Source organism: Gouania willdenowi, chromosome 17 (assembly GCF_900634775.1).
Source record: "Gouania willdenowi chromosome 17, fGouWil2.1, whole genome shotgun sequence".
Classification (NCBI taxonomy): domain Eukaryota; kingdom Metazoa; phylum Chordata; class Actinopteri; order Blenniiformes; family Gobiesocidae; genus Gouania; species Gouania willdenowi.
Window position 1 is genome coordinate 13175735 of NC_041060.1, and position 15240 is coordinate 13190974.

The 15240-nt window shown below is 35.6% G+C and overlaps 1 protein-coding gene across 1 annotated transcript; it reads right to left on the reverse strand.

The window, feature by feature from the left end:
- Positions 1 to 3935: 3935 nt before the first annotated feature.
- On the reverse strand, positions 3936 to 14421 carry ints15 (integrator complex subunit 15). The gene is made up of 8 exons (XM_028473046.1): positions 14231 to 14421; positions 12256 to 12456; positions 11965 to 12186; positions 11721 to 11886; positions 9148 to 9425; positions 7406 to 7643; positions 6595 to 6634; positions 3936 to 4344 (listed from the first exon to the last, which is right to left on the reverse strand). Exons 2-8 carry the CDS (start codon positions 12448 to 12450, stop codon positions 4083 to 4085), a joined length of 1401 nt encoding a protein of 466 aa, XP_028328847.1. The 5' UTR covers positions 12451 to 12456; positions 14231 to 14421; the 3' UTR covers positions 3936 to 4082.
- Positions 14422 to 15240: the final 819 nt, after the last annotated feature.

Genomic DNA, 15240 nt, shown 5'->3' on the forward strand with positions numbered 1-15240 from the left:
CAAGAGCTATTCACTTCCTTTAGATTTAAACATATAGATTATAGCTTATTATTAGTTCACTTTGAGTTACCAAGGTTAAGTTGGTGTTTGACTGTTTCTTTTTCCCTGGTTTGAAACCAAAATGTCTCAGCTGAACACACACACTCAGCTTTCCTTGAACTCTGCCCAACTATACTGTTATTCTATGAATATATTAGCACTGGCATGATGAATCAAAAACCTGGTCATCGTCTATCCTGTCTTTTTCCACTTGAATAGTATCTTCTTCTTGCGTCGCCTTCTAACAGAAAGGCTTCACAAAATAGACATCCTTATCTCTAACTCACCCATTAGACTCGCCCAGGCTGTACGATACATATGAGATGGAAATAAATGGCAACATTTATGTTTATAATTGATTCATGGACTTTTGATTGTCTTTGTTTTAATGGTAAACAAAAAACAACAACAAACAAACAGCACAAACTTACATTAGGGTGGTTCACAAAATACATTTTCACCAAATTTTGTCTTGTTCACATTGACATTGTGAGCATCTGTTACCAAAAATGGAGACAATTGCTGCACATTTAGGTGGCACACTTCTTCAGAATAGTGTTTGAACTGTCCTAATGCTCTTACTCATTTAGGATAAATACAGGGAGAGATTATTAATGATCATATTTACCTTCATATCATTCAAGTTTCTGATATTTGTGAACGTTACACATTCTTTGGTTGAGCAATAAAAATTGTGGAAAAGTGTGCCAACCTTTACAGACGTTTTTTGGCTCAATTGTTGAAAATGACAATAGGAACAAGGCAAAATGCAATGTGGCAAAATTTGGAAAGCTTTTATGGATACCATCATATTGTGAACCACCCTAACTTACACTACCAGTCAAAAGTTTTAGAACACCACACTTTTTCCAGTTTTTTGCTGAAAATGTTTCAGTCTATTGTGTCATTGCACTCTGAAATGAAAGGAAAGCATAGAACAAATAAGCAATTTGAGTTGAAAAAGAAACCATGGAAATGTTCAACTGATGCTCCTGAGGGTCTGGTACCACAGTGTGTTCTAACACTGCTTTCATACATAGAGGGGGTTGGAAATAACCAAGAAAAGTTGGAACACCTGAATTAGTAGCACCAGCTTTCAAGGCTGATTCAACCTTCATTGCTGCAGAACAGCTTTAAATTGTTTACCCACTTAGTGTTCCCTGAAAAAGGCCTATTTGTATTATTCTGAAATGTACATTCTTTTTTCAGTTTTGGGTAACCAAACCGTCTTTTTTTTTAAACCTCTAGCTGTTCAGTATTCACCTTTGTACCATTTCAAGCTATTCATTGGACTTGCACGACTTGAATTGCAATAAATAACTGGAAACATTAGGGCATTCTAAAACTTTTGACCGGTAGTATATATGTTAATTTAATTCTACAAATATGATTAAAAAAATGATCATTACAAATCATCTTGGAGTTGAATCTGAAATTAAACACTTAAGTTGTTCTTCTCATTTTTTAGTACAAAGATGAAAAGAAAGCCATAAAGTTCTCTGAAATTGTTCCTGGAGAACAGATGATGCAACTTAGATCCTAAATGAAGGCAGATGGGGGTTGTGTAAGTGTTCTGAGGTACTGCTGCTGCTGCTGAAGATATGCTATCTGGTTAAAGCCAGGCGAGGGCTAGAATTCTGCTCCCTGGGTTTGGCTCCAACGAACTATAGCACTATGTGAGGTCATGTCAGCACTTTCAGGTTTTTCTACATTATACACTGTAAGGTTATTATCACTACCATTAGGTTTCCACCTGTATTCATACAATGATATGGGTCAGAATAGTGAGGAAATTAACTCATTTTAGAGCTAGTGTATACTCATAGATACACTATGAATATTATAGGTTTCAACGTTAAACAATATGCACCAAACACACATTTATCTATTACATTTGACCTACTATATATGTTAGTAAGAAGCAGCAACCAATTTTATGCTTTAGGACAGTGATTCTCAACTGATGGGTCGGGACTCAAAAGTGGGTCGCGGACAGCTGGTAAAAAAATAAATAAATACTTAATATCTCTCGTATTGAACTTGTTTTTTATTTTGAAAGACACTTTTTTTTTGACAGGCATGCTGTGAACTGTGTGATGCACAGGAAAATATATAGATTTACGGTTTTTTAAAAAATAACAGCTATTTTTGAAAAACTACATTTGGTTGGTTGAATTGGGTTGCGATTTAATGACTATGGCAAAATGTGGGTCCCAGTGAGAGACCAGTTGAGAACCGCTGCTTTAGGAAACAGTTTGCTGCTTTTATGCCTCTTTTTGCAACACCATGCCTACTTTACATTACATTTACGTCATTGCAGGTTTCTTTAATTTAAATGGCAAAAGAGCTCAAGAAAAAAAATAAATAAAAAGACTCAATAAAGCATTGTTAAATAAAGCTTGTAGCTATTCCACTAAAACTACTTCAACTTTCTTATCTTTCAGTAGTTTTGTAATCTACACGTCCTCATCCTTCCTCCACAGTTGGGTCAGAGTGAACCTTTAACTGCCTGCTTCAGGGCCACATGAAAAAAGAAATGTGATAACATTTTAATAAATAAAGCCAATGAAGCATTCCACAACCTAGGACTAAACTACTTTTGGTTGCACTTTTAAACTGTTTTAAAAGGATTTACAGGTTTTTAACACTTTTTTTTATTTCCCTTTGTTCATAATCATCTCATCAAGTACCAAAACAAAACCATGATAGCATTTTAAACCAAAATATGGGTCACAAAACACTTTTAAAGTATTTTGTTTTTTTAATATTGAATTATTTTATAAACTGGGTCTTCAAATAGGGAAGAAGTTGCTCCCACCAAACCATGTATAGAAAATGATCTAAGTCTAGTATAATATCATATCCAGTATATATATTTTAATACATTAACTACTGTAACATTAAATTCAGTAAGTTCTGAGAAATTAAAACATAAAATTAAGAGTAAACAAAAAAAAAAGTTACAAAAAGAAACACCCACAATTTTGAGTGTTCGTCATTTTAAATTTTTAAGCTGATGAAAACTCAAAGATAATAAATTACCTACTCAAACTTTTGAGTTAATCAGTTACCACAAAAGTTTCGAATATTCTGAATCTGAACTTATCACAGGTTTAGTGTATAACAGCATAGGCAACTGGTGCCCCAGGGGCCACATGTGGCCCTCAATCTAATTTTATGCGGCCCCTAAAGTAAACGTACAAAATGACAATTACAACATTGCAGGAAAATACAGTAAGACAAGAGAAAAACACAGAAAATACTCCAAAAACACACAAAGATACTTAAAAAATTAATAAAACGACAACAGTAACGCACAAAATTACTCAGAAAAATATACAAAATTACCAAAAATGACAACCTAAGTACACAAAAATACAAGGAAAACACAAAAAAAATAATTCCGCAAACCCACAGTACTAACAAACAAGCAAAACGACAACAGAAATACAAAAAAAAATTCCTCCAAAAAATGCAATACAACTCCAAAAAACATATTTTACAGGAAAAATATGCAAAAGAACTAGAGAAATGCACAAAATGACTCACATCGAACAAGAAAACATACACAGAATGACAGAAAAACACACAAAATTACTGTTAAAAACTCTTTGTTGTTTCTTATATTAATGCACCAATCGCTCATTATTTGAAATGCTGACATGAATTTTGATAATATGGCTCTCAGATGAAAGTAACACATTTTTGTGGCCCTGCTGTAATAAAAGTTGCCTACCCCTGGTGTATATTATGATAAAAGACTTGAATTTATGTCTTTAATGCCACCAATGCTTAGGAAATAATGTATCTAACACCCTGAGGATCCAATAAAGTAGAATATGTCACGTTCTATACACAACAGCGCCCACAAGTGGTTGGAAAATATAACAGCCAAAAAATGTAAAAAAATATTTATTGGACAAACACGTCACTCCCATACACATTCTCAGAGGCAAACGTACAAATGGCATCAAAATACATAAACACACACACACACACTTACACACACACATACAAACAACTGCAAACCAGTTTAGCTTGTTTTAGTGGCTGGGCCGAAAGGGGAAAGACATCCCAGTCATGAAAGACTGACCTGGGTACTGGTTGTGAGAAGATGAATGGGACGTAATGGTTGTTTGTGCAGGATGTGTTGGCAGAGCTGAATGTGTTGGATGTGTAGGATGTGTAGGATGTGCTGGATGTGTTGTGATGGGCAAGTGAGCGGCGTGCGGGCTGAATGCCAGCGGAGGCGTGTGGATGTTGTTGTAGTACATCACTGGACCAGACAACACCAGTTGAAGCAAACTGAAAACACACAAACAGGCAAATATTACAAATAGTTTTATACGCTTAAAGGGGTGGTATTATGAAAAATTCACTTTATAATGGTTTTGCTACAGTGATATACATCCCTTTAGCCTCATTCAGAGGGCCAAAGTTGAAAAAGTTCTGTTTCCTCCCTCCATTGTTATTCCACATTATGTAAAAAGTCAGCTCCAAACAGGTGAGTTGGATTTTTCTCGCTAGGTGATGTGACCAAGCGGAAACTCCTCCTCCTGACAATCCTAGGCTCCTCCTCACCTATATAAGAATGTGAGCTCCTCCCTCTCAAACTACCTCATATCTGAAATAAACACTGTGGTTTAATAAAGAATAATACATTATACTTGATTGTCATATGTAAAGCTACATACACACAATGTGTTCTCTACATTTAACATCTCCCTGAGGAGCAGTGGGTAGCCACAGTGAAGCACCCAGGGAGCAGTTACAATCAGTTCCATTTTTAGTATCTGTTATACCGCCTCGTATCGCCTTTGAGATGATCTTACGTGTTTGTGACCCAATGCAACGCAGCGGTTGGACAAAACAGTGGACTATCACATTGAATGGACTCTTCCTGTAATAAGTAGTGGAGAGGAGGACAAGAAAGTGACATAGCAGCTCCGGTGAGTGTTTGAAGCACCTGAAACAGCTGATTGACTACGCTGCTGCCGCCTCACACACTCTGAAACAGTGTTTGTCTGACTCACAATCACAATAGCCGCTTAAATAACCATGTGTTTTACTGTAATGTGCAGTTTTTTGGCTGTAAACAATAACAGGAGTGTGTGGATAGCAAAAGAAAATCGCTAGTGATCAGCTGTTGTGTGGACTCAGCGTCTACAGACACGCCTACTCAGGAATATGCATAAGTAGGCCCCAAAACAGCTGTTTTTAGAACTACTCAGAAAGTCACTTTTAAGACCGCTAAAACTCTGGAAAACAGGCGAGTTTGGGAAAATAAACCTCAAATACTATGTTGTTGGAGTTCTTAGAACAAATGGAGATTCGTGAAAAATAGCAGAATACTGGACCTTTAAAGAAAATAATGTTTACAAAATACCAAAAGGTAACATATTAAGTGAGTATCAAAAACTATTATAAATGCCGAGGTAAAAGATTTTCAACAATTCATTTTTGAGGAAAATAGCATTAAGCATGTACGGTAAAGACAAAGAAGTATGAAATAACGGTACATACGGTATTAAAATACACGTTAAATCATTGGTTGTGACTTTCCAACAGGAAAAAGTTCATGAATAACTTTAAAGAACATTTTCTTGAAAAAAAAAAAAAGATATATTGAAATTGCTGCTCAAAAGTTTGTTTTGATCTCCACTTGCATTGTGGGATGTGGAGTACCATAGATGGATGCAAGTATTTTTACTTCATTCTGCCTGTGATTTCTTGTGTTTCTTCACACGACAAAGAGGACATTGATTCGCTTGACTCCATGTTTGTTTTAGCCAATACGTTACCAAAGTGGGTACGCAAATTGTCATTGGAAATATGTGACAAAAATTAAAAACAGCTTGACAACATTAGAAACTAGAATATGAATAGACCAGTAGTCAGGAGCCTCCATGCATTGCTACAAATTACACATTGGCCTCTGTAAGACTACCCTCTAGTGGTGACAGAGAAACAATCCTAACAAAAATGTGCAAATATGATGAGAGCTACATTGCTATGAGCTAGCCAAACATGTTTGATTCCCTTTTCTACCATGTTCTGTGAATTCTCTCAACCTCATACTTCTTATTAAAGTTGTAGCAGGTTGTATTTCACAGTTTCAGGGTGATGAATATGTTGGATTACTGGTATACTGTAAGTTCAAATTCTGAACATGATGTTTTATTGTGTGCTTACAGATTATTATTATTTTTTTTAAATATTATATATTATTCCTGAACAAGATAGGTAAAATTAAAAGACACTTTTCACTGTAGGGCTACGTTGTATATGACATTACATGATTATGTTTTTAGGGGGAGCCATCTAGTTTGTTCCTGGCATTCCCAGTGATATCACTTCGCTCCGCGAGACATTCAATACTTTCGAGCACCTATTTCAACCTTTTATTTCTTTTTTTCAAGCTTGTTTGATCAGGCCTACACGTTGGATTTATCTGATAAAAAATGTATTGTCTCAAGCAGCTTTAAAAGCTTTATTTCTCCAGTAAACGATTATAGGCTAATAATAAAGAAAAATTAAAAATGAAATATTTCTTACTTGTTGTGAGGTAGGCGGGAACAAATAGCTCTCAGGTCCTCTGTGAAGAGAATATTATTAGTAATAATCAACAGAGTTTAAATAATGAACAATAAATTATATTTACAGTTAAAGAAAATATTTGAAGAAGCTGAAATGCCAACCAATCTAAGGAAAGTTTAAATAGAAAATAAAAAGACAGTCATCAACATCCCTCGCCAGATTGGTTGTCATTATAACTTACAACCTTTTCCTAAATTTCCTAAATCTAAGAACTTAGATGTATACATAAGAAAATATTATCACATCAGAATATAAAATTACTAACTATCTTAAACGGTTTCTACAAAAAGCTGTCCCCTTTTAAGATAAAAAAAAAAAAAATGACACAAGGGCAATAAGTGCTTCTCATTTTTGAACTCCATCAAGATATTGATACTCTGAAGCCACACACCAAATTTGGTTATCCTACAATTTCTAAGAAAAGCTGTCCCCTTTGAAGACACCTTGAACAGAGTAAAGAAAAATGGAACAAGGACAATAACTTTGGAAAAAATAATTGCGCGCTTCTCATTTTCGAACTCCATCAAGGTATTGTTACTCTGAAGCCACACACCGAATTTGGTTATCATATCTTAAAAAGTTTCTGAGAAAAGCTGTCCCCTTTAACTTGTGTCCCCTTCCACACTTTGTATATATAATGTATTATCCACATTTGTGTTAACATAAATAGTGTATGTAGCACATAAATGGCAATAAAAGTGAATAAATTATTATTACTTGTTGATAGAAAATCTAATTGCACCATCACTTTATCTTCTTTCAGTCTCACCTCGTGAGCAGAGCAGAGCTCCACTGGCCATGGCCACCTGCAGGGCCTGTGCCAGCCGGTCGAGGGCCAGCTGGGACGAGGTGTGTGTGTCTGCAGACGATTTATGAGTGTGTTTGTCGGCCTGGTCCAACAGCCGCGAGAGGTCGGAGGTGAGCGCGGCCAAGGATTCCATCTGAAGGAGGGTTAGTCGACCGTAGAGGCCTTTCTCATTCAGTATAGTGGGCAGAAGCATGAAAACCTGTATGTGACACAAGTGGAAGGGACATATTTTAGCCTGTGAACATTGGAACTGGAACTGATCATAGAATAACACACACCAGGGTTGGGGTCAATTACAATTGCAATCACGTAATTGATAATAAATTATGAGGCTGCAACAATTCATGGATTAAATCGATTAGAAAAAAGCTTTGATTACTATTTGGTTGTATTCTTATTCATTCTTTACAGTGTTCATATGCACTCCACAAAATGCACTTAAATTCCGATGGCATCTTTTGATATTGTGCTTTTGAGTTTTTTGTTTTGACATAAAGCAGTATGAATATAAAATGTGAAAATGATGTCAATGATTGTGCAATTTTCATACTTACACTAAGTATTTTTTTATTGTTTGACCCTTTTTTTTAAATTCAGTTTTCAGCTACACTCAGGTATTTTTTATTTATTTATTCTAAATGATTGCTCTCCTGTGGAAAAAAAATGTGCAATTTCAATATTGATGGATGTGCAATTCAAAATAAATGTTTCTGCAAGCATAAAATTGTGTTAATTTGTTTTTTACCTAATATATAAAATCTGCTCTCAAGTCGTGATATTTAGTTTTTTAATATACAGTAAGTAAAATAGTTATCCAATTAATCAATGTAAATAATCAGTAGATTAATAGATAGTTGCGGCCCTAATAAATTACAATTACGACGTAATTCATATTTCAATTTTAGTTGAAAGAATCTGTTGCTTTTGTGATCATAATTGAATTGTAATTGAGTTCAGATAATTTACTTTTTAAAAACTGTCTATTACAAATTAATTAAATGCAAAACCGGGGAACCATGTAATAGTTCTATGGCTTACACATACAGTATAGTTAACATTTAATAAAATATGTTACATATCAAGTTTACCCCCCGCGACCCTGAAAAACAGGAACAAGCAGGTCTTAAAAAGGATGGATGGATCAAGTTTTATGGTAAAAGGATCATTTTACCATAAAAAAAAATAAAAATTGAAATCGAGGGGTATGATGACACACAAAAAATATTAATAGCAATATTTTCATGAACAAGGAAGCCTAACAAAGTAACCAAGAGATGAGAAACTAATTGGATGATAGATAATATTCTGTTGTGTTTTTTACACCTGATTTAAAACGTGGGTCAAACCTGAACCATTATCATAAGAGATGCTAACAGAAAGCTAACAGAAATTAATTGTGATTAATTTAATTAGAACTTTAGTAATTGAGAACATAATTGGAATTAACTTTAAAGGGAAAAATATAATAATTGTAATTTTAATTGTAATAAAAAAAATGAAAAAATGTCGGAGACTATAATCATAATTGAGTTGTAATTGAACATGGATAACTGAAGATGTAATTGCAGTTAAAAAAAAAAATTATTGACTCCAACCCTGACACACACACACACACACACACACACACACACACACACACACACACACACACACACACACACACACACACACACACACACACACACACACACACACACACACACCTGTAAGACACTCAAATGGAGAGCAGAGAACAGTGGCCCTGCCTCCACCACGCTGTCAGAGCTGCCATTGGTCAGCGGGGGCTTCTTGTCTCTCCTGTAGGTCAGCGGTGCTTTGATGCACCAACGCACCAAGCCTCCGAGGGGTGTGACGTCGAGCGAAGTGATTGGCTGGCTGCCAGAAAGGGGTGTGTTTAAGAAAGTTATGAGGACAAGACGAGGGTCGTCTTGGATCCACGACACGATCATCTGAAGTAGTTCTAGTGGGGGGGTGAGGTCCTCTGCAAACGCACACAACAGCCTGTTAACTCACCATACAAGTACTGCATGGACCTGACTAATGTCTTAACTATATTTGAATCACGATTCGTTGTTGCTGATAATGATTCATTTAGAACGATTCGATCTGAAACTATTCAGTGACTTCAAATCGATTCAGTAACTTTTTAGTCAAAATAATAATTTAACCAGTGTGACTGTAAAATAAATGCCTGAATTAGAGATGTCCCGATACAACTTTTTTATTTCCGATATAATACCGATATTGCAGGCTTGTGAATCGGCCGATACCGATATTGATCCGATATCAGCATAAATCATACATTTTTTCCCCCCCACTCTCTTTTCTTTAATAAAAAATAATAATCATGTGATGTTACTCAAACAGAGAACAATAGTCAACAACAGTAGTCATGAGAAAAACTGACCCATTTATTATTAACCAATTGGTTACATATTTTTTTAACCTTCAACATAATATCTACAGTGTTCTACAATTGAATAAAATAAAAATAAATAAATAAAAACCGGAAAATCAGGAACTTTGGCTAATATCGGACCGATATCCGATATCGATATCGGATCGGGACACCCCTAGCCTGAATAATGTACAGTGCAGGTGAGTTTTCATAGATTCCTGTTGTTTCTTGTAAGGGAATCGTCTATTAATAAATTATGGACATAAACAAACAAGTAAACAACGTTTAATGCTAAATGTATTGACATTTTATTTGAATAAAGTCCAACCAACACTACAGTTTAAATTAACAGGATGTTAACTTTTCTACTATCATTTTCAATATTCAATATGGTTTACCTGACTCTTCTGCTTGTTTTTTCAAAATAAAAATAATACAATATCAATGTAAAAAATGTAACGCAGCCAAGATCTGTTCAGGTTAAATGAGCAGTGGTTGAACCTGATACTTTTCCTTTTTATCATGATAGTGAAGCTGGACGTACATCTTTAATATTAAAAATGCTTTTGAAACACATCCATATAAAGTCTGCCGTGCTTAAATCATATGTTTCATTACCTTGTATAAATACAATCGATTGATTAGCTTTTAAAACAATTTTAGATCGATTAATGTGATCCAAAAGGCCAACTTGCCAAGCACAGATTGATTAGGGATGCTCATGGTTAACTGTTTAACCAATAACAAGAATTTTGACCGATTAATACTAACAGTTGATCTTTTATTTGTATTTTCTAATTTACCTACTTATGTCAGTGTGCTCATTTTTTGAATCAGGCCCCAATATGACACGAAAATACGTCACATGCATGTTTTGGAATGATATCACACATTTATATTTACAAAACAGGTGACTGAATGTTTACTAAATGTACCACCAATGAAACGGATACGTGAAATCTTGCTCATAATCCCCTTCAGAATCACTCGCTATAGTCACACAGCTGCGTGGGACTTTGTGCAAAACTTGAGGGTGATTCACCAGGTGGCGGGAGTTGAAGGTTTTACAATCATCAAATGGCAAAACAAATTAATCAATACTAGTTCCTTGGTATTTTCCTGTAAAAACCACAGGTCTGTTGTCACACAGCGTGTCGTCAGGGCAACGCAGCGTCATCATCATCCGTGTTATTCTGGAGAGTTTCCTCAAACATCTGCACACGTCTGCCCGTACTAACAGTTATCTGTCTGCCTTATGTTTTATTGTGTTTTTTTTAACTTCTACTCATGCGCAGGTCTACGTCATAGCGGTGACTTTGATTGGAATTCCGGGCTTCCATGGTGTCAGTAAAAACATTAAATTATTAACACTGGTTGACTCAATTAACTCTATTAAGCATGTTTGGCTAATTCTGGAAGGCATAATAACCAGTGAAGTTAGAAAAGTAAGGAAAGACGATAAAAAAAAAATTGAAAAAACTGAAATTTGGGTAAACTGATGTGGAAAAATGCAAAAATAGCTATAAAATGAAACAGAATGGAGGATATTTTGAAACAAAGAATCTGAAGCCTTAATTAAGGTTATTAATTGGTAATTATTGTCGGTTATCGGCCATATTTGTTTGTTTTTTAAATGTGCATCCCTAAGTAATAGAATAAAAAAAGAATAAGTTACAATACTCATTTACTGATCCTAAAAGGGAAAATTCACTTTTGCAGCAACACAATAATACAAGAGCAGACAGTAGAAACAAAATAATATAAAATAATAATAACAGATACTAATGCAAACATGTAGAGCTGTAGGTCAGACAAAAACAAAACTGAAGCAACAACAAAAACATCTGCATATATTTTTTCTGTGTTAATAGAACTTACCAGAAGAGAGGTCGTAGAGCATTGTGACTGCTGTGATGAACTGGCAGCAGAAACGTGGGCTGGCACTGTGGATGTTCTGCAGGGTGGAAACAGAACCTGGAACCATCCCACAGTAGTCATCCACCAGCACCTGAGCCAGGCGTACGCAGTACACCCGATGGGTTCTCTGTGCAACACAACACAAGCCACTCAAACCGCGTCCACTTACACAACATCAAATAAAAGAATATGTTTGAGTCCTTACCTGTAACCAGGTAGCAGCACACTCTAAAATAGGGACTCTGCCCACAGCCACTGCCATGGAAACGAGCTTCCCCAGCAGAGACATGCGACTCTCATCTGCCTGGTTTCCTTGGAGATTGAAGAGCGCTGAGAACATGAGCTGACGGACAGTGTCCCGACTCTGCTCCTGGAAACAGCTGCACATAATCTCCAACAGCTGGAGCTCCTGCAGAGCGCTCATCCTCTGTAAAATACACACACAAAGTTATCCCTATTCAGATTTCTACCAACGACTCATCAGTGTAAATCTCACCCTAGCAGGTGTGTTTCTATCATTAGGTGAGTGAAAAATAAACTCCTCCACCAGCTCCAGGGTTTTGGAATCGACCTGAGGAGGCTGCCTCCCAGACTGCAGCAGGTTACAGATGTAGATATCCAGGTGGTAGAGCAGCTCCTTGGCTGCACTCAGGACATCCCGAGGCAGCAACGACTGACGTATGTCACCCATCACAACCTGACAGACAGAAACAAACAAACAATTCAGGAAATTCAAATAGGAAACTCTGGATATCCGATTCCATTACAGCTGGTATGAAGTGGGTCAATCAACCCTGAGTATGTAAACCTTGGGTTACTTACATGCACGAGCGCAATAAAAAGCCGTCATCAATGGCGCAAAGATAACTACCATGGCAACCACCAGAAAGAGAGTGATTTTTTTCACCGCGATGGGTTAAATAAGTAAGTGTTTGTGGAATATGAGTCTGTTATGAAGGTGCGTTCACACAGAACACCACTTCAGCAAATATAGTCCCTTAAATCGCCCGTGATGAGTTGCTTGAACATTGTCTCGCTTTTTGGTCGCTTCATCACTTCATCGCTCCAGTGACGACAGGGGAATAATATGAATAGAATGTGCCTGCAGAGGGGCAGCTGCATAGAGCACTGATCATAGACAGCTCCACTTGTAATTAGGGGTGTCCCGATCCGATATCGAGCCTGTAAACGAATATCGGATAAAAATGTTCCCAAGTCATTTTTTTAATTTTTTTTAATCAATTGCAGAATACTGTAGATATTATGTTGAAGGTTAAAATGCATGTAACCAATTGGTTAATAATAAATAGGATCAGTTTTTCTCATACCTACTGTTGCTGACAATTGTTCTCTGTTTGAGTAACATCACTTGATCAAGCCTTTTATAACATTCCACACAACAAAATAAGTCATTATCATTTATATTACATTTAAAAAAAAAAAAAAAGTATGTATGATTCATGCTGATATCGGATCAATATCGGTATCGGCCGATACGCAAGGATGCAATATCGGTATCATATCGGGAATGAAAAAAGTTGTATCGGGACATCCCTACTTGTGATGACAGTTTAAATGATCAATTTACGGAGTTACTAAAGGATAAGTTCACTCAAAATATTATACTTAGAATTTAAAAGGCGTATTCAAGAAGAATGACACTTTCATTTGGCCCCAGTAAGTAGAGGAAGTGTACAGCCCTCTCAGTGATGCCTCGGCTCTACAGAATATATATAGATTTATGATTTAAAGAAGAGAATGTGTGTTTTCAACACCTATTTTTGAAAAACGTGCGTCGCGATTTAATGGCCGTGGAAAAATATGAGTCCCAGGGTGAGACCAGTTGAGAACCCCTGCCTTAGATGGCAAACCCATAATAAATAACCAATAAGAAAATCACAGAACAATCACAAATCTAAATGACAAACAGCAGCAGAGTTAACAAAATGTGAGGATGAAACTTTTTAAAAATATATATATATTAGTTAAGTGTTTATGACTATTGTTCTTTGTGTATTTATTACACTAGTTGTAATTTTTTTGATGAATCATAATATGTTCATAATCTGGGAAAGAGTTCCTTTGGTCATAGCCACTAAAAATGCTCCAAACCTAACCATTTCATACTGTAGCTATTACATAAACTTATTGTCATAGTAATTAATTATTACCACCCCAAAATACCAATAAACATTCACACTGTGTTTATATCAAGATATGAAACCTTTCTATAAATATATAGTTTAATTTGAGTGGCTGTGATGAAAGGAACCGTCTCATAAAGCAACATTTATGCAGTGGTTCTGTCCCATCACTAACCACTAAACACACGGTAGTGAGCGGACAGTGTAGAGCCGCGGTGCGGCTGGCTACAGGCTGGATATAAGCAGTCCGTGTGTTTCCTCCTCACGGCTACATTTTAGCATATTTTGTGTTATTCTGCTCAGCTACACTCACACTGGGGCTCTTACCTCCGTGTGAAAGTCAACAATAATTTGGTAAACGCCGTGGATGAGACAACAGATGAACGGTCTCACAACAGCAACGGTACCGCTTCCGGGTTTTTACGGAAGTCTGAGTGGGACAAAAAGGAATACGCATACGCAGTTTCAGAATCACTGAAAAATAACGGAGTATACTGTATTTATCGTTGATAAACACAAAAGCCTGAACACTGACATAAGAATTAATGGATAACAAATGACAAATATTAAATATTAATTTACAAATAGATAAATGAGTAAAGTACATTGAGCAATACTGATATTTCTGGAAAAAAAATGAATAACTAAATAAACGCAAAAAAACAAACAAAAACAAAAAAATGAATAAAAATATTCAGTAATAAAGAAATATAACTGGAAAAAAATGCAAAAATAAAAAAAATAATATTGTCAAAAAATCAATAAATATAGATATTAAAAAAACACAACTTCAATTTATTTTCAGTTCATTTTTTTTTAACTTTGGTTCAATTCATATATAAAAGATATAAAAAAGAAAACACGACTTCAATTTATTTTCAATTAATTAGCCAAATACGTTGAACGATTTATGAAAATGCAAAAATACAGATATACTACCCCTTTATTTGTGATTTTTTTTTTTTGTCAGTTTAAAACCCCCTTTATTGCGTAAATCAGCCCAAAACTGGGTAGCACTATACAACAAGCAAAAACATAGCAATAAATAATAAATAAAAAATTTAAAAATAAAATTATCATTTTTCTCCAGCTGCTACGCCACTTTAAATATGAATAGCTGTTATTCATCAGTTACTGATTACCTTCTAATTGATTATCTTGAAGGATGTGAGCCTATTCTTTGTGGAGTTTGCATAATGTTCTCTCCATGTTTCTGTGTGCATTTGGGGCTCACAAGAATTGTTCACAAGCTATTTTGAGGGGAAAGTTTCACATTAATTGCAGTCACGTGGGTGTTATAACATAGTCTATGTCATTTAAAAATAATGACTGGCAAT

Excerpts from the sequence above, each read along its gene's own strand:
- ints15 (XM_028473046.1), bottom strand. The coding sequence starts at position 12,450 with ATGGGTGACATACGTCAGTCGTTGCTGCCTCGGGATGTCCTGAGTGCA. Across the intron at positions 9,426-11,720 it reads GCTCTACGACCTCTCTTCTG|AGGACCTCACCCCCCCACTA; the intron begins GTAAGTTCTATT and ends GTGCGTTTGCAG. Across the intron at positions 7,644-9,147 it reads TCCATTTGAGTGTCTTACAG|GTTTTCATGCTTCTGCCCAC; the intron begins GTGTGTGTGTGT and ends TGTCACATACAG.